General features: G+C 40.3%; 1 protein-coding gene and 1 long non-coding RNA gene across 5 annotated transcripts in view; one reads left to right on the forward strand and one right to left on the reverse strand.

Annotated features, from left to right (window-relative positions):
- Positions 1 to 24423, forward strand: part of ASNS (asparagine synthetase (glutamine-hydrolyzing)) — a 145769-nt gene that overhangs the window by 112252 nt on the left and 9094 nt on the right. The window contains exons 3-7 of one of the 4 annotated variants that reach the window (XM_032303922.1): positions 8421 to 8483; positions 17312 to 17383; positions 18218 to 19002; positions 21255 to 21290; positions 21880 to 22151. In XM_032303922.1, the coding sequence (XP_032159813.1) occupies positions 21903 to 22151 (249 nt within the window). In that variant the 5' untranslated portion in view covers positions 8421 to 8483; positions 17312 to 17383; positions 18218 to 19002; positions 21255 to 21290; positions 21880 to 21902. Of the gene's footprint in view, positions 1 to 8420; positions 8484 to 17311; positions 19003 to 19156; positions 20027 to 21254; positions 21291 to 21879; positions 22152 to 24423 lie in introns of those variants that run through there. The other 3 variants (XM_032303923.1, XM_032303920.1, XM_032303924.1) reach the window with 3 other exon arrangements.
- On the reverse strand, positions 8282 to 19051 carry LOC116568513. The gene is made up of 3 exons (XR_004276655.1): positions 18966 to 19051; positions 11886 to 12008; positions 8282 to 9637 (listed from the first exon to the last, which is right to left on the reverse strand). It is a non-coding gene; the product is annotated as an uncharacterized LOC116568513 (long non-coding RNA).

Here is a 24423-nt window from a genome sequence, read left to right on the forward strand (position 1 = left end):
TTTCCTCATTTTGTCTAACTCTCTATATCTATTTCTATGTGTTGGGAAAGTGCTCTTGAAAGTAGTGGCCTTAAAAAGAGGTCCTGTAGTGTTCTGCAGTGCAATCTCTCTTATTCACCAGAACCTGGTGCTTCATGGGTATATCCTTTGTGTGTTGTGTACACCCTACTATTGTGGCTGACCTGCTTCTGCCTTCAGCCCAGTCATCTACAGTGGTTCTCTTTGCCTGTTGTGGGCAGGATTTGGTCCCTGTGTTGTTAGGGGGACATTCTAGGACTTCTGAGTTTGATTTGAATCAGACCAGGCATTTTTCAGAGGTGCAGTACTGCCAAGCTGCAGGGCATTTTCGCTGTGTTGTGCCCTGAGAAGATTTTGTTGGTGGGTGGGGCCTGTAGTCAAACCAGATGTCTGTCCCCAGCCCACTGCTTGTGTATGTGGTTATCTCCCCATTTCCCTAGGATATGAGTCACTATGAAGTGGAGCTAGTCTCTGTTGTGACTGTATGCACACTGACAGGCTTATGGTACAACTTTGGATGGGCTCCAGCTAAATGCATATTGGAGGGGGTGCAGGTCCTGCTCCCTAGAATGTTGGGGCTAGGTGCATGGTGCCAGGGAGGTCCATGCTTGTCCTTCTTAGACCAAAGTAGGCTGGGTTGGATGGGGTGTATCTGTAGAAAAGTACACAGGAGCAGAGTGAGTGGTTTTAGCAAGCTAGGTAGTGAGTTTTGGCCCTGTGCTGGTTCCTAAAGGTGTTTGTTTGTGTGTTTAGGTTGGAGGATAGGGAAGGGAAATGGTGCCTACCAGCTTTATTGTGCCTAGAGTAGTTTCCCAAGGATGCATGCCATCACATGCTCTGAGATTAGTAAGCAGATCTCCCTCCTGTAAACCTCAGGCATTTTTCAACTGCTGCTTCTATGCCATATCTCTGTGGGATTGTTTGTTGTGCTGTCTCTTTAGAGATAGAAACTCTGTCCTCTTGACTCTCCCAGAGCCAAGCTCATTGATTTTTAAAATTAAAAATCAGGTGTTAAACCCCTCTGATTATAAGAACTTGCAAAATTTGGCCCCTCTTATTTTCAAAACCAAATGTTATAATGGTTTGTCTTCTCTGTGTGAGTTCTTCATATTTGGGGTATCTGTTCCTTTCCCCATTCTCTGCCTACATCCTTCCTTCCACAGACCATGCTGTGGGTCTGTTAATAGTTCCCAACCATGTCCCTGCCCTTCCTATTCTCTTTGATGTGACCTCTTCTTTACATTTAACTGTGGAGAGTCTGTTCTACCAGTCTTCTGGTCATTTTCTGAATTATTTACACTGATTGTCATCTAGTTGTATCCATGGGACAAGGCAAGCTTAGGATTCTCCTACTCTGCCATCTTCCCTGAAAGTCCTTAGTTAATTCTTGATAGAAAATGTAGTTGCTAGAAAAATTGGGGCTGGGTATAATGAAAACTATCTTTAGGTCACATTCTGTCATGTGTATAAGAAGACATAAAATAATAGATCTTTTTTTATTAGCTTGATGAAGTTACAGGCTTTCTGTCCCTTTAGGTTCTCTGACCACCAATGCACGAAAGATCCACTTGACACAAAAACAACAATATTTCAGAGGTATGAAATGGTGGTCCTTGGAGAAGACCTCAATCAACCAGAAATGAAAACTAATAGCTGGTCATATAACTATTTGGAGATCAACTTCATGTGCCATCCCCAGTGAATTCCTCATTGTCTAGTCCGATGATATGATTATAGTTCCAGTCTTTTTTATGAATGCTATTGATCCATCCCATGACTATGAAACAACGCCTGCATTGCTTCTAGTTCACCAACCTTTGTGAATTTTCTATGGCTGTTTACCTATGCTTTTTTTTTTTTTTAAAGATTTTATTTATTTGACAGAGAGAGAGTACAAGCAGGGGGAGTAGCAGGCAGAGGGAGAGGAAGAAGCAGGCTCTCTGCTGAGTAGGGAGCCCAATGTGGGTCTTGATTCCAGGACCTTGGGATCATGACCTGGGGTGAAGACAGATGCTTAGTGAACTGAGACACCCAGGCGCCCCTACCTATACTTGTATAGTGTATTTGCTTAAATCATTCTCTTCTTACTCCTAAAATGTTGGCACTACAAGGCCTGGCCTTTAGTTCCTACCTCTTTTGCTTTTTCAGGATGATTGATTCCGTTCTCCAAATACTCCTGCAACTTTCAAAATATACCATTTGGGGGCAGGGGTATTATTATGTGTGAGAACTGTGTTTATCTCTTAAAATATTTTACCTTATTTAATTCTTACAACAATCTTAAAATTAGTATTGTTGTTTGGCATGTGGATAAAAAAAAATTGTGTACCTTGTTCAAATCACAGCTTGAAAGATCTGGAACTAGATCATAGACCTGACTGCAAAACCATTGTTTTAAACTTAACAATTGCTGCCCAATATATTGTGAATCCCAATGTCTGACTTGAACCTGAGATCAGGGTTTCATACCTTTGGAGCACTGGAGAGACATCTACAAAATTAATTAACTAAATTTATAGGTGCCTCTGTCCCTCCTTTTTCTTACTGAATAAAAATCTTGTAGGAAAGCTGAATGCTATCTCTATGTACTGCCTCTGTTCTTTATTTCGTAATAGTACTCTTTGTTCAGGTCAACAAAGTCATCCTCATTAACAGATCTGATGGTTCATTTTCTGCTCCATAACTGCTTAATACAATGATTCTGATCCATCCCCCTACTTGTTGCCTACTCTCATTGACTTCCAGGCCACAATACTCTCATGATTCTCCTTTCCCCTACTATCTCTTCTTAGTCTGTTTTTGCCTGCCCCTGCTATGCCTGACCCTCCAGAATTGGCATTCCTAAGGCCCTGCTTTTAATTATCTTCTCTTATAAACTTACAGGATTATCAGCTCCAAACCTCTGACTTCAATTCCTACCTTTATTCATGGTTCAATAACCTATGTAATAGTAATAGCATATAACATATATGGAGCAATTACTATATATGCCAGGCACTTTGCTCACTTATATATCTGCTTTATCTAATTCAGTCCACATCAAATATCATTTATTACTATCCTCATTTCCAAATGAGGAAGTTTATGCTCAGAAGGTCTCTAAATCTTGTCCAATCTCACAGAATGAATAATGGCAGAGCTTTGACCAAACCCATTGTCTATTTGACTCTAAAGCTGATGTTGTAACTACTGTGTTTTATTGTCTTTTAAAATTCTCAGTTCTCTTTGGTGCATCCATCCGACTACCTAACAGATGTATCTCAGGTATTTCTATCTTAAGAGATAATGCGCTAAACTCAGTATTCTGTGCCCTTCCTTCCAATCCCTTTCCTACTCTCCAAATGTCTCTATTTTAATATTCCTTCTCTGATAGTCTTTATTTCTTATCATGGTTTCTCCTTCAGCCCATTCCTCAAGACTGTGGTGTATTGCATTTTCCCTCTCCCTCGTGTCCATGTGCTTCTGCACCCCAGGCTGCTGACCTTCTCTTCTGCTTTCTAATTGAGCTCCTGCTACTGGGCTCCCACTGTGGCTGGTCCTTTTCACAGCAAGCAAGGTTAGCTTTTGAAAAAAAAAAAAAAAAAAAAAAACTCAACATACTCATTCCATTCCACTTAAAAACCTCTCATGGCCCTTGTCACCTCCACTGTCATTTCCATTCTCCTTATATTCTCACTCTGTAATTGGCCTAGTCTGCCTTGCCTATCAGAGATATCATGAACATATGTGAAGAATTATATTTTAAGATAAACATAGATGCTGTTATGTTGAAGAAAATGAAATGGGTTTCAGAACCTTTACTACATTTAAGTGGCTGATCATTTATTTTTCTCCATGGGAAACTAAATGTACAACTATTGTCATGTGCGACTGCAGTTTTTTGACATGAAAAATGACATTCTTATTCCTAACTACATGCCAACTAGGCTATTTTCATGTAAAAGCTCTTGTTTTAATTAATATTCCTAGTCAGAGCTGTTCTCTGGCTGTGGATCCTGCACCTAGGGGACAGTAATTTTACACAATAAATTTGAGTCATGTTTGAGTGACAGAGTGGAGATGTATACAGGGGGATGGGAGGAGATGGGAGATACTGACACCAGTGTCTTTTTGAAACAGGAATGGGATGAATTCTGTGTTCTTAATAGCTCAATTAGAATGATAAAAACATTTGTCTGGTCCTTTGTTAGCTTCCAATTAAAAAAAAATGCAAGTAAGGAAGCCTGGAAAAAAGATTATACTTAATAATATACTATATTTTTAATGTTGTATAACCGGGACTTGTGTCCTGAAATAAAAATGGCTATCCCCTCGTAGAGATCAGCCTCCCAGATTAGAGGCTATGTGGAGTGGCAGAGAATGGAATCGAGGTTCAGATCCATTTGGGATATGTTCCTGGATAACTGTGTGATCATAAGCAAGTCCTATCTTATCTCTGATTCTCGGTTATGTTCAAATGGAGGAGAAATCCTATTTACAATGTAAATGTGAGGGTTCTTGGGATTAAGATCATTAAGTGTTACTTTTTCCTACACTAGAATGCCCTAAATAGCTCACATCCATTTAGTTTTAACAATTAGAGCTCTAAGATTGGAAGGGACCAGGAAGTTTATGTAGTTCAGTCCCATTTTTTTTTTTTTTCTTTACAATTTTGGAAGTCCAAGAAGATTATGTGAATTGCCAAGAGACACATCATGAACTATTTCTATATCTGGGAGTAGACATCAATATTCCAGTTTCCTAACTTTGCATTGTTAACATGGTTTAATGGAACTACTAGGAGCTCACAGCTTGGTACCAGACTCCTGCCTCAACTCAGCTACATGAGGCTGGGACATCAGTTCTAAGAGAAGCAGGAGACGCATCTATTATTACATGAAGTGTAAGAATATACAATGTACACTACAATGTAGTTTCCCTGTGCACCACAAGGAAAGCTTCATTAAACCTGTTACAGTGAAAAGAGAACACTCCAGTCTTCTCATTTATTCCACCCCAACTCACCATTTTGTAATTCGTAAGTATTTACACAGGAGCAAGTCAGCCAGGTGGTATTCGAGTTGATCTGAAAAGTCAGAGTTTACAATTAAAGGATGAGGGAGAAATAGAATGTGGAAAAGGACTGTCATACCAGGTAATAATTTTATCCTGAAATGTAAATAAATACAAAAGCACCTTCTCTTTCATAATAGCAAATTGGGCAACTTCTTAATAGCAAGGATGAGGGTCCTTTCTCCAATCTGAGAAATAGAGGCCAGTCAGTTGTTGGTGTTTTTTCGTTGTTTTTAAATTTAGAGTCCCTTTTTTTCCTTACTGGCTGGCTCACAGATGTAGCTTTAATATTTTTCTCCATTTACCATCCCTTCGCCTCATCTACTCCCCTGTAGCCTCTTGTCCAAGGTAGAATTTTCCTGGTAGCAGCAGGTGCTTTCTAATGTCCAGTCCGTGTTCACATGTCAGACATGCAGGCATGGCAGGGGCCAGGGAATGACTTGGGGGAGGTCGGAGGGAAGGTTGAGGAAAGCTGAGTACTGCCTGCAGCACCCTTGCTGCACATCTGTAGCCCTTTCTCTTCCAGATCTCACAGCATTCTGATGAGCTGAAGAAACTCAGAAAGTTCAACATTCCATGCTCCTCCCCTTCCCCTATCAGGACACAGTGGGATACTGGGCTGTGCTTTGGGACCTTTTTGAATGGAACTAGATGAAGAGAATCCAGGAGGTACCATGGGGATTCTTTTTCCTCCCCTCATGGCTCCCAAGCTTGCCCCTACATTTTGGTTGCTCTAACACCTCAAGCAGATAGTTATTCCTAAAAGCAAAATGAATGAAAATCCATAGAAAAGTGTGATTTAGATGGGTAAATGCATTCTTCAAACATTATTGTAATCCCAATAATAGAAATTATAAAAAGAAAAGAATGTCCCCAGAGTCACACCGTGTTTACCAGATAACTGTTTTTTTTTTTTTTTTTTTTTTTGGTAAAAAGTGCAATTTCTACTCTATTCATCTCCTTTGCCTAATTTATTTTAAGTTATTAATCAGTGGTTCTTAACCCTGGCTAATCTGAATTGCTAAAGGGGGTTTTTAAAAAGGTGTTGATAGCCATACTTCACCTTGACCTACAGAATCAGAATCTGTGTTTAAAAAAATGATCCTCAGGTCAACATTCTGATTTTAAAGACAACAGCAGTTTCTGCATATTAAAAAAAATTTTTTTGTTTAAGTAAAATTCACAAAATATATATTCACCATTTTAAAGTGTACAGTTCAGTGCCATTTTGTACATTCACAATGTCATACAACTCATGTATTTTTGCAAAGCATTTGAGTGACATTTACTGATATATAAAACTAGAAAGTTACATTTCTAGTAGATACAGTTAAAGGCTAAGAAAGTTCATTTTTTTTTTTTTAAGATTTATTTGAGAGAGAGAGAGACAGACAGAGACAGAGAGAGAACTCATGTACAAGTGGGGAGAGGGAGAGAGAGAATCCCAAGCAGGGTCCCCACCTGAGTGTGGAGCCTGACATGGGGCTCGATCTCATGACTCTGAGATCATGACCTGATCCCAAATCCAGAGGCACTTAACTGACCAGCCAGGTGCTCCATTTGTTTTTCAAACTATGTTTGAAACTAGTTTTTTCAAGCTTCTCTTATGATTTTGATTATTGCGACCCCTGGTCTAGTGAGGTAGAATTGTAGGGACATCTGGGGATAGCTTAGGTGTCCTGTTCATCTCCCCAGGTCTAGAATAGTGGGCAAGAGTGCCCAGCCTCTTGCAAAACTTGCTTTCTGTAATATGCAATATGAATATCGAGGTAGGTCCAACAATAACAATAGCTGACGTGTTTTGAACTTTTATTATGTTTCAGCTATTATGCCAGTTCTGTAACCCTCTCAGCATTTTTAAACCTCCCAACAAAACTGCAAATTTCATACCTTTTTTCTGTTAGGCAGGTGAAAGATCTAAGAATCAGGGGGGATTTACTCAAGGTCACATAGCTTGAAGGTGATGCTGGGATTCTATATTTGATCTGTGTGATTACATTACTCTGATTGTCTCTCCCAAAGCATAGCATGAGAGCTAGTGAAAGCAACATTAGGTGGAGAAGCTGGTTCAAACATTAGTTCAAAGCCAAGTGTTCTGAGATTTGAAACTAAGGTCTGTAACCAGTGAGGCCAAATGGAGGAAGAAGGTGTTGAAGGCTAGCCAGAAGGTAGGGGCTGTACTTAAATTTTGCTTGTTCACCTCATAGACTCCTCTTTCTTTGACAGGAAGGGTTTTCTGGAAGCAAGCTTTAATATATACCTGTGTGCCCAATGGGAAGAGTCCAAAACAGGCTTTCATCATCAGTAGGTGACAGGCATCAAGAGTAAGGTCAAGCTAAAGAGAGTTGTCCAGAGTGTTAGGAGGCCAGCTACAGTAGCAGTGCCAGTGGGAAAGTCTTTAAAACATTCCTTCATGCACGTGTTAGTTTCTAGAATAAATTTCTGGATGCTTCTAAGCTATCTGGCTCCCATTCAATCAGCAAGTATTTATTGCATGTCTTCTATGTACCAGGTGTTGGGCTCAGCTCTGGTGTGTGTCAAAAGGAGTGAAGAGCTGAGAAAAGTTAGAGGGAGAAGTGGTAATTTTTAGGGAAATGGCTATTGTGTAGGAGGAAAAGAGCAATTTGCTGTGCCACTTCTATGGAGAGTGTCTGTAGAGGGTGCATCAGCAGGGTACCTGCTGACTCACCCTGTCTGCACATGTCTGGGCACTGGATGGGAAGATAATTGCATTGACAGTTGTGAATGGTGTCTTGCCAAGTTGGAGCATGTGTTAGAATGGAAGATTGGAGACTAATTGGTTGAGTTGTTCATGAATATGGACAGTCTCTTTCATGATCCAGCACTTTGCTCCAAACTTGGGTAGTTGTGGGGTGAGCAGAGGTGCAGGGAGATGTCTTACTTTGAATGTGGTAGGGAGCACATCTGAAGTAGAGGCCAAGATACTTACAGAGGAATTTAGGATTAAGAATGGTGTTGCTGGGCGCCTGGGTGGCTCAGTGGGTTAAGCCGCTGCCTTCGGCTCAGGTCATGATCTCGGGGTCCTGGGATCGAGTCCCGCATCGGGCTCTCTGCTCGGCAGGGAGCCTGCTTCCCTCTCTCTCTCTGCCTGCCTCTCCATCTACTTGTGATTTCTCTCTGTCAAATAAATAAATAAAATCTTTAAAAAAAAAAAAAAAAAAAAAAAAAAAAAAAAGAATGGTGTTGCTGCCTGGGCTGCTTCTTGTCTTACAGGTAGACATCAAGAGTAGGGTCAAGCTAAAGAGAGTCGCCAAGTATATTAATTTCTAGGGCTGATATATTACCGCAAACTGGATGCTTTAAAATAACAGAAACTTATTCTCTTGTAGTTCTGGAGGCCAGAAATCTGACATCAGGGTGTTGGCAAGACCGAACTCCCTTCAGGTCTCTAGGTGAGAATCCTTCCTTGCCTCTTCCATCTTCTGGTGTCTTTGGGTGTTCCTTGGGTTGTAGCTTTATAACTGCCATCTCAGCCTCTGTCTTCACATGGCCTTCTCATCTGTTTCTCCCTGCCTATCTTTTTTAAGAACATCTGCCATTGAATTGAAGGCCCACCTGGATGATCCAGGATGATTTGTGTTGAGATCTTTAATTTACATCTGCAAAGACCCTTTCCCAAATAAGGTTACATTCATAGGTTCTGGGATTTAGGCAGATATTTTGAGCACTACCATTCAACCCACTACAGCAAGTCCTTTCCATACTATGTTCAGAAACACAAATGGTTAGAGATGACCTCCTAGGTAAGCCTGGATTTAAGGCTATTATTTACCTGTCCTGATTTTCCCTTCTCAGCCTTCCTTATCTCTGTGTTTCTATGGATAATGTGGATTACAACAAGATGCCCTGGGAAGATGCATTTTTTCTGTCTGTGCTGGGGCCTGATGGCTGAGATATGCTCAGTCTGACACAACTCCTGAGGGTAGGGGGCTGCGCTTGGAGTCCAACTTCCAAGCCACAGTGTTTGCTTGGATACTTAGCAGTAGATAAAAATAAGTCACTTAAAAAAGGTGACCCAAAGTGTCCTCAGTGAACAGCATCTACAACTGTAATTTCTAGATCTGCTACAGTTAGTCCGGATGGTCTCTGTGTAGCTTTTATCAGGTGTTAGTTTCTTAATGGTCTTACTTCCAGGCCATAAGAGCAGCCTCGATAGTTAATAATTATTGTTGTCAGCATTCTGGGCTATAGATGCAGTAGCGAATGCCATTTGCACCTGCATCCTCCTGGGAAACACTGGTCTCCACTATGGTGTTAAAGATCTTGCTTTGTAGTATTAGGCTGGGTCCTTTCATGGTGGCCAAAACTGGAGTAAGAGTGTAATGAGTTTTCAGCGGCTATGAAACTGGGCTCATGGCTGGAACCCAGCAAGCTCTTTCCCCTTTGGTGGGCATTGTTTAGAGTAGTAATGGCCGAATATGGTGGGAGAGTTGAGCAGATCTGACAAGGCTTAGGGAATACTGGATGACTCTCTTCAGGGGAACTTCAACTAAGAAACGTGAACTCTGGTTCAGCTTCATCCTGGAGAGATGCTCAGAATATTTTACTAAATGGGAAAACCAAATAGAAGACTGAGGTTACAGAGTGATGTGGTATAATGCAACAACAGGGCTGCAGTAGGATGTTCTTCCTTCTCTGCTCTGTTGTTCTCCATAGTAATTATATACCCTCACCTATGTTTTGCACTGAGGAATCTTGTTGATTTTCCCTGTTCCTCTGTATTGTGAGTGTAAGCTCCATGTCCCCAAATACAGTAGGTGCTCTGTACACGTTGTTAGTTTGATGAAAAAATTAAACTATGATTTTCTGTCCTAATGACCTCAGTATGCATAAATTGCACAAGAAGGAAAAGGGGTAAATCTGGTTTCTACCCACAAATCCAACTTTTGGCAGCTAAAAACCCTATTCACCTCTATCTGTTTAAGAACAAGGACCCTAGTGGTCTGGGGTGCAATGCAGTAGGAGAGATGTTGGGAGAAGGGTGGATGTTTTGGTCCAGCTTCAGGACTTGCTTTTTGACTCTGTTTGGCGGGAGTTGGGTGGGGGGGGGGGGCTTTTATTCCAGGGCTGCTAGTTTCTAATCTAATATCTAAACATCTTGACTAGACAGGACCTAGCCTGGTAAGGCACAGGGGAATTATGTTTGGGGAGGACCTTTGTTTCCTTAATGACTATTGTGCTCAGGAACCTGGCACAGGCAATCTTTCATTCACTATTTTATTTTACACTTTAAAATTATACATTTCTTTTCCATAAAAATATCCAGTTAATCTATTTCTTCTATTCCTAGACTTCCCTAGCATACAATTAAATCTTTAATCATTTAGCCCCTGTTAGTCTTTTATAAATGAATTAACTTCTGACTTTATTACTTTCCCCTCCAAGTTAAAACATTCAAGCTTTGCTCGTCAGGTTAGACTGGGTTATGCTGCAGTCACAAATGACCTTGAAATCGCAGACATTTGTAACCAGAAAGCTACATGTGGATCATGGGTAGGCTGTGGTCCTTCTCCACTTGTTTTTTCCTGGGTTTGGCAGAGTTGCCTGCCTCTGGAACACTGCCAGACTCCTGGCAGAGGGGAAAGAGGACATGGTGAACCATAATGATGGCTCCTAAGTTTCTGTCACTTCTGATCACATTTCACTGGCAATAGCAAGTCACATGGCTAACCCTTATCAGTGGACTAGAAATGGTAAAATGCTCCCCAGGAAGGGGCTCTGAATATTTGTGAACAATAACAGAGTTTACTGAAAGGGCTGTCCCCACCAAGGCACATAGGGTACACATTCCCATGCCCGCTTATCTGTGTTCTATACATGCGCTGGCCAACGTAGAGCCTAGAGCCATTTCCCTCCATGCCTTGACCCCAAATCTTGGATTGCCTCGTGTGGTTCGAGAATATGCCCTCCCTTATTGCCCCAGTCACATTCATGTTTATGGTGTCCTCCCATGCTGGACCTCCATCTTGCCCAACCTTTTTTTCCCCCTCAACAACTTTTGTTGATATTTGGCTATTCAAAGTTCACTGGCACCACATCCCAAACCTTTCAGTACCACAGACAATATGACTTCCTTCTGTTTCTTAGCGGAAACAGAGGCCTATAAGTACAAATTCTTCTAAGAATTGTAATCCCCCCAATTTCTTTTCTTTTCCATAGTGCTTATGTATCATCATAGATATAATTAATTTGTCTTGTTTATTTTCTCTCTGGCTTACCTATACCGTAACACCATTCTTTCTCTCTCTCCTCTCCTAAAAGTAGGAGTCCTCTTTTTCCTCTAAATGCTGACATTCTGCCCATTTCCTGTGGCTGCACTGCTCCATTTACTCTTGCTTCTTAAAATGGAATCTTTTCCCCTTCATTGGCTTTTTCCACTTGTTCTTTGTACTGTTGACTATTAATCAACATGGGCCTTAGGAACACCATTGACTGCCCCACACAGTGGAAAATTTGGTATAACTTTTAACTCCACCAAAACTTACCTACTAATAGCCTACTGTTGACCTTACCAATAGCAAAGATAGTCAATTAACACATATTTTGCATGTTAGATGTGTCATATACTGTATTCTTAAGGTAAGCTCAAGAAAAGAAAATGTCAATGAAACCATAAGGAAGAGGAAAATATATTTACAGAATTATATTGTAAAGAAAAAAATCTGTGTGTAAGTGAGTCTACATTGTTCAAACCAGTGTTGTTCAAGGGTCAACTGTACTTTCTCTAGCTGTCCTTAGGGACACACTGGGACCTTTCATATCTTACTGCCATTTCTTGGAAGGGCTCCCTCTACCTGGTTGGCTTGCTGAGCAACTTCTGGGGCAGGCATGGAAGTTCTCAAGTCATCATGCCAAGTTTGAGGCAACACTGTTTGGTATTGGGTATCTTAATTTATATTCTTGAGCCACTTCTTTATCTGTCAAAAGAAGAATAATTATTCTCCATGGTTAGTATACAGATTAGAAAGTTATATGAAATACATCGCAACTAGGAGGTACTCAGTAAATGACTGTTAATATTATTACCTTAAATATTGGTCTCTGCTCACATGTCATCTGCTGTGCAAGGTCAACTCTGAGTAGTGTTTTCTATGTTCAGTGCACTCTACTCTTTAAATCAATTATTATTCTGATTCTAAATCAGTGGAACTTCTCAGGAAGTTTTCACTCTTTCAGAGGAGAGGCTCTCATTTTTTCCAGCTTTGCCAGTGTTTCCTTATTCCTTTTTATAAACCAGTCTTTTCTTATTTGGGACAATATAAATGTTTTGTTGAAAGAATAGATAATTCCCAGTTTTACGAAATCTGTGGTTCTACAAAACACATATGCACAAAGCCCATATTAATATTCCCTTTTTTCTTGTCCTGAGGCTAAGTAACATATCCTAGAGTGACAAATAGTATTATGATAGACAAATTTTTCTGGAATTGGAGTTTCTAGAATTTTGCGTATTACTATTTAACCTGCAGATTTAAATGTAGGTGTCAGGGGAATTCTGTGAAATTAGAAGAAAAGTAGAGGATATAAAAGTAAAGATCAGAGGTCCTATTTCAAATTGCATTTCAACAACTGATTTAAAGAAATCACAAAAAAATAGGTCAAACAACAGAGAAATAGAATCATAGGCTGCTGAGAAGGCCCAAGGCTAACATTTACAGGACAGGGCAAGAGATCAAACAGAGGCTCCAGCTACATTTTTGTTTCCCTATGACTCCATGCTGTACCTTGAGAGCTCACCTGTAGTGTCATCCTAAATTCCTCCTTGAATGGGCAAGGTCACGTCTAGTGGCAAGGTCAGTGGCTCTGGCTACTGTGATTTAAAGGTGGCTCTATTGTTAATAATTCTTCTTATGTTTAGGGAAGTTCCCCAGAAGCATTTTATATTTTGGAAGGTGAGATGGGATGGGCTTGTGAAATAGTTGAAACTCTAATTCAGTGCTCCCTAATGTGAGAGTCATCGGCTCCTGGGTAGCTTTGGAGTTAGGATAGGGGTTGGCAAATCTGAATGGCTTTATAGCATTTTCTGTAGACAACAGACGTGTCAAACTCCTCAACACTTTACCAAACATATATTGGGTTGAATAAAATGCAACCTTGTTTTAAGGTGTTTTAATATTGATGAAGCTTTTTTATTATTATGTACATTTTTTCAATCCATTAATACCAAAGGAGAGAGCTACCATTATGTGGTTGTCTTATTACTACATATTTTTTTAATTCTTGAAAATGGATCCATCTACAAAATACCCAAAAACGAACCAATTGAGAAAAATCAATTTAGTAGTTCTTTAAAAGAATTTAACTAATTAATTAATTAATTAATGCTCTCAGGGCTGAACAAGTGCAATCTTGTGCTGTCAGTTAAACTTTTGGGATGGGGAACTAGCCTAAAGTTTTTACTTGACAGAGGAGGGTTTTATTTGATTCCTCAGTGACTCAGGTCCAAAAAAAGGTTAAATGCTTCCAGGCTACTTTGAGAGTGAGGTTTCAATACAGGGGTGGATAAGATGTGGGAAAATAGGCCAACATAATTTAGTTCTCATTTGTGTCCAATAATTAAGAGAGGATATGAATCATTTTCTACTCTAGTTAAATCCACGGCATCCTCCATTATATCCTAGATCAATGTATTGGGTAGGGTTCTGATAGGAAGCAGATGTCACACTCCAATTGAAAGTAATTACAGAAGTGTGGGCAGGATAAAGGAAAAGCAAGGTGGTTTGGTACCCTAGAGATAGGCCTGAAGAGGAAGAGGAAGTAAGAGTTACTGGAATCTGAGGAGAGGGTGGTATGAAGGCCAGTGGCAGAAGCTATGGGCTTTAGGAGAAGAATTTTATAGTGAAGAAGTCAGGGGAAGAACTAGCCTGACAATTCTCACTTCCACGAGAAGAGGAAGGGTAAGGGAGCCAGGACACAAAGTGAAGTGGGGAAGGATGGAGTGGCTCTGGATGTATGAGTAGAAGATAGAACAGCCAACAACACTAGATAACACATCAACTATCTGTCTTCCATTACAGACAGGGTGGTAAAGGGAATTGGGCTCTGTATATAAAAACACAGTTCTTGGTGATTTAATCCAGACTGTTTGGCTAAATTCTTCAAGTTCTCGGATTCTTAGTTTTATGTTTGTGAAATATAAATAGAAGACCTCCTTTCCCAGGTTGTTCTCAGGTTTCAGACCTGTTAGGTAGATAAGTGTACAGCAAAATCACAATTTGCTAAAGACTTTAGGGAAGTAAAGAACCTTACAACTTAGTCATCTACCATCTTGCTCTTGCCTATCAACTACTAAGTGTTCTGTACGTGCTCTGTGTAAGATTTATATTCTAGGCAGTCTGTAATCTAGCTGGGAGTTATTGTAGGGAGATACTGAATGCTCCTTGCACTCTATGAGCATTGACTATAGTCTGATCTCAGTATGTCTTACACATTTTACGATTTATCAGTTTATTTTGTTGCTGATGTGTCTAATAAAATACAAATTTATTTAAGGGTGGTATGAAGTCTTGATATCTTGTTGGGTTTTTGTTTTTCTTTTGTTTTGTTTTTAATTATGGTGCTATGTTTTCACTATCAAAGAAATACTAAAAACGTGATCTTGTGGGGTCAGGTCAAGAGAAACTTTTCTGTGATTCTAAAAGGAATCTTGTACTTAAAAATATTTAGGAATCAATAGTATATTTTGGCTTTGTGTATCAACTTGGTTTATATTTTATAAAGAAATTTTAGGCCTTAGAAATTGGTTTCCAAAGCCATCCCATTTATAATTGGTACTTAGGACTAAAATAATAAGATACCTAGAACTAAACCTAACCAAAGAAGTGAAATACCTCTACTAAGAAAACTATAAAACACTGATGAAAGAAATAAAAGATGACACAAAAAATGGGAAGATATTCCATGCTCATGGTTTGGAAGAACAAATGATGTTAAAATGTCTATGCGACCCAAAGCAATCTACACATTAAATGCAATCCCTATCAAAATACCAACAGCATTTTTCACAGAACTAAAACAATCTTAAATTTTTTTAAAAGATTTTATTTATTTATTTGATGGAGAGAGAAAGAGAGTGAGCACAAGCAGGGAGAGCTGCAGGCAGAGGGAGAAGGAGAAGCAGTCTCCCCACCGAGCAGGAAGCCCGATGTCGGGCTTGATCCCAGGACCCTGGAATCATGACCCCAGCTGAAGGCAGCCGCTTAGCCGACTGAGCCACCCAGGTGTCCCTCAATCTTAAAATTTATATGGAACCACAAAAGATCCCAAAGAGCAAAAACAACCTTGAAAAAGAAAAGCAAAGCTGAAGGCATCACAATTCTGGACTTCAAGTTATATTTCAAGGCTGTAGTAATTAAAACAGTATGGTATTGGCACAAACATAGACACATAGATCAGTAGACTAGAACAGAAAATCCAGAAATAAACTCACAACTATATGGTCAATTAATCTTCAACAAAACAAAATATTCAATGGGGAAAGTACAGTCTTCTCAACAAATGGTGTTGGGAAAACTGGACAGTAGCATGCAAAAGAAAGAAACTGGACCACTTTCTTACACCATACACAAAAACAAAATGAAAATGGATTAAAGACCTAAATATGAGATGTGAAACCATAAAAATCCTAGAAGAGAATACCAGTAGTAATTTCTTTGACATAGACCATAGCAACTTCTTTCAAGATAGGCCTCCTGAAGCAAGGGAAACAAAAGCAAAAATAAACTATTGGGACTACATAAAAATGAAAAGCTTCTGCACAGTGAAGGAAGCAATAAACCAAGAGCAACCTATGGAATGAGAGAGGATATCTGCAAATGATGTAGCCATTAAAGGGGTTAGTACTCAAATATGTAAAGAACTTATACAACTCAACACCCAAAAACCAAATAATCCAATTAAAAATGGGCAGAAGAGATTAAAAGATGTTTCTCCAAAGAAAACATCCAGATGGCCAAAAGACACATGGAAAGGTATTCATCATCACTTATCATCAGGGAAAGGCAAATCAAAACCACAACGAGATACCACTTCACACCTATCAGAATGGCTAAAATCAACAACACAAGAAATAACAGGTGTTGGCAAGGATATGGAGAAAAAGGAACACTCATACACTGTTGGTGAGTAGGCAAACTGGTACAGCTACTGTGGATAACGGTATGGACATTCCTCAACAAGTTAAAAATAGAACTACTCTATGATCTAGCAATTGCGCTACTGAGTATTCACCCAAAGAATACAAGAACTCAAAGGGATACACACACTCCTATGTCTAAAGCAGCATTATTCATAATAGCCAAGATATGGAAGCAGCCCAACTATCCATAGACTGATGAATGGATAAGGAAGATGTGGTATGTATACAATGGAATACTATTCAGCCATGAAAAAGAATGACATCTTGCCATTTGCTATGACATGGATGGAGTTAGAGAGTATTGTGCTAACTGAGAAAAAAAGACAAATACCATGTGATTTCACTTATATGTGGAATTTAAGAAGCAAGGGAAAGAATGAGAGAGATGGAGAGACAAAGCAAGAAAGAAATTCTTTTAAAAAAATTATTATTTTTATTATGTTACATTAATCACCGTACAGCACATCATTAGTTTTTGATGTAGAGTTCCAAGATTCATTGTTTATGTATAACACCCAATGCTCCATGCAATACGTGCCCTCCTTAATACCCATCACTGGGTCAAATAACAATTTGATGGTTACCAGAGGGGAAGTGGATGGGAGGATGGAGTAAGTAGATGTTAGGAGTTAAGGAGTACTGGTCATAATGAGCATAGGGTGATGTAGGGAAGTGTTGAATTACTATATTACACACCTGAAATAACACTGTATGTTAGCTAACTGGAATTAAAATAAAAACTTACACTAAAAAAAAGGAAAAAAAAAGAAAAACGGCTTCTGAGGACAAGTCTTTCCCTGTACAGCATAACAAATCTGAGGGCAATACTGGTACCAGTTCAACGATGCCTTTAAAATAGAGAGTTTTCCCTTTCAAATTCTCAGTGCAGGAAATAAAAAGGAGAAAGGTAATGATCCAATATAGGAGTGGGGATGAAATGTGGAAAAGTATATTTAATCCTGAATATAAGTCATTCGTGTGTAGCAAAAATAAGAGAGGCTATGTGAGCTCCTTGCCCTTCTGTCAGTGTCTCTGGTTTGACGCAGTGTCTCTGGTATGAGCCAGCTTTTCTTGTTAATCTAGTCCGCAGGCAGAAGAGCACATCTTGTGGATCCAGGCAAACCCAATTTCACATCCTGGATCTCCAAGTATCAGGTGGGTGAATTTGGATAATTCTAACTGGTGTAATGTAAAAAGATCCAGATTGCAAAGTTATTTTGAGTTTCAAAAAGACAGATTGATGTTGTGTGGAATGAAAAAAAATTTTTTTCTTGGGTGCTATGGCTCCAAAGAATGCTCATCACTTTAGTGTTTAGAATTTCAGTGCTGGAATGACCCCAGTAATCTCTAACTTCCTTTCAAAGATGGAAACCCAGAGAGGTTATAGGACATGCCCATGGTCATAGAAGAAGTTAGTGGTATAATTCAGACTGGAATTCCATCCTTTCCAGAAAGTGACATTTGTCAATGACAAAATTGGAGGAGGAATCAAATTGAACCGAATACAGGTTTGAGAATCTATCTAGTGGTATCCATTGAGCTGATGATGAGACTCAAAGGTGAAGTCAGGTGTCACCAGGAAGGTGGCAATCCAGTAGAAGGAGAATATAACCACATCACAAGTCTAACGATGATCCAACACAAAATACAAATACACTGAGCTGTCTGTCCGGAGGAAGGAGAAATTATGTCTGAGGTAGAAGACATAGTGAAATCTACACAGTAGTTAATAAAAAGATATCCTTCCAGCTCTTCCCATCTGCCCCCTTATTTATTAATAGAACAGATATTTCTTTATCCACATCTATGTATCAGATGCTCTCTTAGTAGTTAAGGAGAAACTAAAGTACAGGTTTCCCTGTTATCTCGAAGTAGAGCATTCCTAGGAAAACATTTGATAGGCCGAAATGACATAAAATGAAGAAGCAGTTATCATGAATTTACATGGAAAATTTGAGTTTTCTCAGACCCCAAAATCACATCTCTTAGGCCTTTCTGATACCAAAGGACACATCCTGCTAATGAATGCACAAAATGAACAGATAAAGCACGGATGCCCATAGACGTTGCTCAAGGCTACGGCCCCTTAACTCTGAGTGTAGTTCTGGGGAAGGAACGCCTCGGTGCCCTCCTTGCTGTTCCATCCACGGTGCCGCCGTCCTGGCTGGCTGCAAACTAAATGCTGAACGCTATTTTCGCTTCTCGCCTTTTCCCCCAAAGAAAAAAATCCTCTTTGGATTTCTTTCAGGTAGCGAAAACAGGTACTAATGTGGGTCTTTTGTAAAAAGCAAGGTGGCATACCATAAACTTTAGAAAAGCAGTTGATACCTGGATGCCTAAAAACTTTGTAATTAACGATATGAGGGAGATCTGCTGCAGAGGGGCTGCTGCAATCAATTTAGTGATGATTTCCCCAAAAACGAACCAAGTGCAGAAGACCCCCTAATTGTCAGGGCAGCAGGTAAGGTCCTGGTCCTAGGTGTCAGTGGGGCACCTGGCTGGACCTCTGAGGCTATCCTTCAGCAGGTGCACTAACACTTTAAGGAGCTGGAAAGACGCAGTTCCTCCTTGGTCCCCGCTCCTCCTCCGCCCAGCCAAGGTCTGGCATTGTGGGCCACGCCCCTGCGCGCTGGTTGGTCTTCACAGACATGATGAAACTTCCCGCAAGCATTACAGGAGCGAGGCCCGTATAAAGTCACAGGAAGCCCGCTGCCCGGCCCGCCTCTGCAGCTTCTACCTGGCATCTCCTCGCTGTTCTCTCCGTCCGAGCCCAGGTAAGCCAGGCTCTAGCGACCTGCGCAGCGCCCTCCTAGCGTGCCCCGGAGCCGCCCCTGGAGGGCCGGCCCTGGAGGAGAGAGGAGGAGGTGACGCTGCGGCCTCGCTTGCACTCCGGAGGGCAGAAGCGGACGCAGGCGCCTGCCCGCGCTGCGGCTCCAGCGGGTAAAGGGGGCGGGGCCGATTGTTGCGCACCTGGGAGCTAGCGGGGAGGAAAGACTAGGATCTAGGTCTTGGGAGGGAGGGATCAGGTGAAAGACGGAGGGGAGGCCGGGCTGCGGCCCACTTTGGCCCCTATAAATTCTTACAATTTTTTTATTATTATTATATTGCGTGGAAGCCTGTGGAAATTTTCGCAGTCTGGGCGCTCTGCGGTGGACCCGCCAGAGGGTGCACGTGGCTGGAGCTCAGTTGGAGTTTCGCGCAGTCTCTTGGTCCGGGTCTCCCAGCGTCGGTCAAAGCCTAAGGGTCTGCACTTAGCCCCTCACCTCTGGCTTCCCACACCTTTTGGCTCCCCTCTCCTTTCCCCGTCCCCCTACCCCAGACTATAAGGCTCAACAAGTGACTTGATGAACCAACCCCACCTAGGAGAGATCTGTTCAGGGCGACGGGCGGAGCGGTATGGAAAAAAGCAAAAGAACTAACATTTCTTTCTCAATGGTATCCATTCTGTAGGGCTGGTTTCAGATTAATGTTACTATTTTGACGAAAAAAAAACGTTTTCTGCTGGGCCCTTGGCCTATTCCTTCATGGGCCATTGTCCTGGGTGCCTTGACTTAACAATTTAAAAGCACTCATAACTCTTTTTTTCATTGCCCGCATTACTGTAAGATTAGTGAAAAGTAACTTAAGTCTTGAACTTGTGCAAGAGTTGGTTGCTGATACCTTAATGTAAAATAAAACAATATGGTGAAGTTTTTAGTTGGTAAGCAGCATGGAAATCAAATGCACGGAAGCAGCACTGTCCAATTCAGTCCACATGTAACTATCGAGAACTTGAAATGCTGACTCGCCCGAATTAAGGTGTGTAAGTGTAAAACACCAGATGTTGACGACTTAATAAAGGCAATGTAAAGTATCTTGTCAATAATTTGTTATACTGATTATATTGAAATACCTTTTTTGGTGCATTGTGTTAAAATATATTTAAAGTTGTCTTCCCTTTTTCTCTTTACTTTTTTATTGGGCCTACTGGTATTTTTACAATTCCATATTGGCTTACATTTCTGGACGGCACTGTTCTAAAAGTTTATGAGGAAGTGCAGAAAATTACAGGGAACAGGTAATAGCAGTAGGAAAAAACATTGTAAGTAGGACCTTTGCAAGTAAGCCCAAGTCCAACAAAAATAGGTAGTAGTTTTAATGTGCTTTTTCCTGCTGGGAAAGGTAAGTGTGCTTCACTAATGTGTGTTTCCCTTCTTTCCCCTCCGTTTTAGTGCTTAGTGTGTGTTCCTTATGCAGGTTTAATAATGGGATTCGCTAAGTGGCATTAGGAAGACTGGTAAATGATTCACTAATGACCTCTTGTGATTTTCAAAGCAATTTCTCAGCCCATTTTTAACTGGTATAGAGGAAAAGATACATGACTTATCAGTAGTCATCTCACTTAAATCTAAGTGAATTTCTCAAATGTCTTATTAGAGCCTATTTGGCAAAGTGCATGGAAGGGACTGCATAGAACATTTCCAAGTTGTTTGAGTCACTATTAATTTTTGTTAGTTTGATGTGGTCTCATTAGAAAGCTAAACAAAGCTTTGGTTCATTTAGATGCAAACGCCCTGAGAGGATTGCCTAAAGTGACTGATGTAACTTGAATATATGTATATATTTTCTCGAGAATTTTTGTCCCAAATTAGGTTTGCTGCAAATTTGCAGTAAAGATACCCAAATAAGTTTCTAAGTGTGAGATATTTTGGTAAAATAACTGTTTTGAGTTGGCAGCAGCCAAATAAAATGGCCCTTTATTTCACAGTTGAGAATATGAAATTGCAAGGAAATGTCCGTAGGAATTGTTTGCTTTTTGGCCTATAGGGATTGCCACATTGTTTTTCAGAGATGTTGGTGTGTTTGTGTCCTACCTGCTTTGCTTAACTATGAACCAAGACAACTTTAATACAAAATACTTGAGAACATTTGTGTCATTTAGGACATTTGGATGGTGAACATTACGTATTTCTGTCAACTTAAAATGCTTTTTGTTATGCAGCCAAGATAATCTGATATCAGACATGCCTTTCTTTTTTCTCTTTAGAATTTCTTTCATCACGTTTGAGTAAATCACTTAGAGGTAAGCAAGAAGTTGTGAAATGATTATAATGGTTGTATATCTTAACATAACACTTGAGCAATATGTATGATCTTTTTTACCCACTAGACTCGATGTGCAGTTGGTATAGGTAAAGACAGGATGTTTAATTGTCAAAGAGACCCGAGAGGGGACTGTATTAGTAATTTGGGGAGTCTCTTGGATTTTTGAGGGCTTCTGAGGTTTTGAGATGGAGAGAGTGGGACGGGGATCTCTCACTAGGTTGGAGCCAGCCCGCGTATGTATCTGACCTTAGGAAGTAAACCTCAAGTGTGGCCTCGCTCCCCCAAGGTCTAGCTGGCCAATCCCAAGGTGAGAGAGATGCAGGCATTGACGGGGTGCCAGACTGCTACTGCTGGATGCAAAGATCATGCGTCTTTTCTGAATACTTGTATGAAAATTAAATCATTCTCAACTCCTCTGTGCCTGCCAACCTAATGGAAAATTGCTGTAGACGAGAGAGTTTAAATGTCAGTCTTTGAAGTGGTTGATACCAGTTTTTGGAATCAAGATTTACTACAGACTTGGATTGGGTATTGAATATTTAACTGGCCTGCTCTTTTCTCCATAGAAAGCCCATAGCCCCATTGCACCATGTGTGGGATTTGGGCCCTCTTTGGCAGTGATGACTGCCTTTCTGTGCAGTGCCTGAGCGCTATGAAGATTGCACACAGGGGTCCAGATGCATTTCGTTTTGAGAATGTTAATGGATATACCAATTGCTGCTTTGGATTTCATCGGTTGGCAGTGGTTGACCAGCTGTTTGGAATGCAGCCAATTCGAGTAAAGAAATATCCTTATCTGTGGCTCTGTTACAACGGTGAAATCTACAACCACAAGAAGGTAAATAAAACAAAACCAGAAGGTATCTGAATGTGATTAAACCTCAGAGCTAGATGGTTATAACTTTTTTGTACTTCATGTAAAGCTTTTTACTTCTCCAACAATTTCCATGTTCATTATCTCATTTGCTCCAATTATAAGGATGATGCACTGAGACCCAAGAGGTCAAATAAGTTGGACACACACACACACAAATGAGGATTATAATTCTTTAACTCTCAGCACTTTTTTTTCCTATTATGAATTTGAATATTAATCAGAGCCCGTGTTTGGTGCTGGGGATACAATAGTAGGTATGAGAGGTAGTTCTGCACTCTGATGGAGCTTATTCCATTACAAAGCAAAGAAAAAAAATCCCTGTACCTATGACTGATATTCTGAAAATATGGATGATAGGGGAGATCCAGTGATCAGAGAAGACCTCTGGAGGAACTGCCACCTGAACCGATACCTGATGCACCATGATCAACTAGGGGGGCTGGGAGGAACTTCTCATGCAGAGGGAATAGCATGTATAGAAGTCTGAGGAAGGAAGCAGTCCTGGGATTGTCAGATGTGAACAAGGGGTAAGGTGGGCAAGGTGGGGTGAGGGTGGACAGGACCCGATCGAGCAGGACTTGGTAAAGAGTTAGAATATCATTCTAAGAGCTGTGAGACAGGAGGATTTTAGGGCAGGTATAGAGTTCAGTAGTTGAGAGGTCATCATCCTTGTAGCTTTTATATGAGGCTGCCCTCAATGATATTTATTACGTCTGCATACTGCACTTAAATAGAACGGCAAGACAGAAGGGTGGCCAGAGGAAACAGTGCGGGAAGTGATTTTCTAGCAGCATTAAAATTGGAACAGCTGTCTAATCTGGGGAAAGCTTACTCAGGATGAGAGTGGTAAGAGAGGGGAAATTCTGACCCCAGGAAGCCACATTGGCTAAGAGCTTTCCAATCTGGAATTATTTGGCTAGTGTTTCATACATCTTTTAAATTTAAATTTCCAAGTAATTGTTTTGTTTGCCACCCTCCTCCCCAGCTTTTATTTTTGAGAATTTCAAACATACATTAAAAACAAAAAACCCCAAAAGTAAGAACCTAGATTGTATAACTATTAATGTTTTGTCCTATTTGACTTATTTTTCTCTTTCTGTATATACACCTAGGCATTAATTTTTTGGCTGAATCATGTTAGTATGCTATAGATATTGTGATACTTTACTCCTAAATATATAAGCACTTATCTTTTCAAAATTAGGGCATTCCTCTACCTAACACCAATACTGTTAAACCTAAGAATCAATAATATCATTTAATACTCAGTTCATACTAAATTACTGCGAGTTGGCCAAGAATTTCTTTTTTTTTTTAATTTTTTATTTTTTTGGCAAGGGAGAGTAGAGGAAGGGCAGAGGGACAGAGAGAATCTTAAGCAGATTCCTTGCCCAGCAAGGAACCCCACATGAGGCTTGATCTCCCAACCCTGACATTACAACCTGAGTGAAAATTAAGAGTCTAGATGCTTAACCCACTGAGCCACCCAAACACCTCTGCCAAGAACATCTTTATAGTTGCTTTGTTTTGTTTGAAGCCAGACATCATTCACACTGTTTCTTGGTATTTTTTGAGTCTTGTTATGTCATGTCAATCATTCACAAATAAGGATTTACATTCTAGTCACCCTTTGGATGTTTTTATCTCTGGACAATGGCTTTTGCCATTATTGTCTGCTTATAGGAATAATCTACTTTTTTTTTTCTTTTTTTAAGATTTTATTTACTTATTAGAGAGAGAGAGCACGAGAGGTGGGAGGGTTAGAGGGAAAAGCAGACTCCCCACTGAGCAGGGAGCCCGATGTGAGACTTGATCCCTGATCTCGGGACCCCAGGATCATGACCTGAGCTGAAGATAGTTGCTTAACCAACTGAGCCACCCAGGCGCCCAGAATACTCTGCTCTTAATAGGCTTCTCATTAGAGAAGTTTTTATAGTTAACTCAGCAGATTCTTTTCATACATTTCTTAAGAGCATATTATACACAGGCCTCATTTTTCTAGGTGCATAGAGATGAAATGATGAGCAAGAAAAGTAAGAATGGATTTCACAACAGTGAGAGTGCAGGAAGGAACAGTTAAGACTTCTTTCTTACTAAGCTAAGTTAGTACCATATACGTGAGAATGCTGGGTGGGTTATGGCACTATTAACCTTTCACTTTAAATGACATAGGAAATACCTTGTTTAACTTGAACAACATTTCTACTTTTACATATTTTATTTAGAAGTTAGA

The sequence above is a fragment of the Mustela erminea genome, chromosome 11 (genome assembly GCF_009829155.1).
Source record: "Mustela erminea isolate mMusErm1 chromosome 11, mMusErm1.Pri, whole genome shotgun sequence".
Lineage (NCBI taxonomy): Eukaryota > Metazoa > Chordata > Mammalia > Carnivora > Mustelidae > Mustela > Mustela erminea.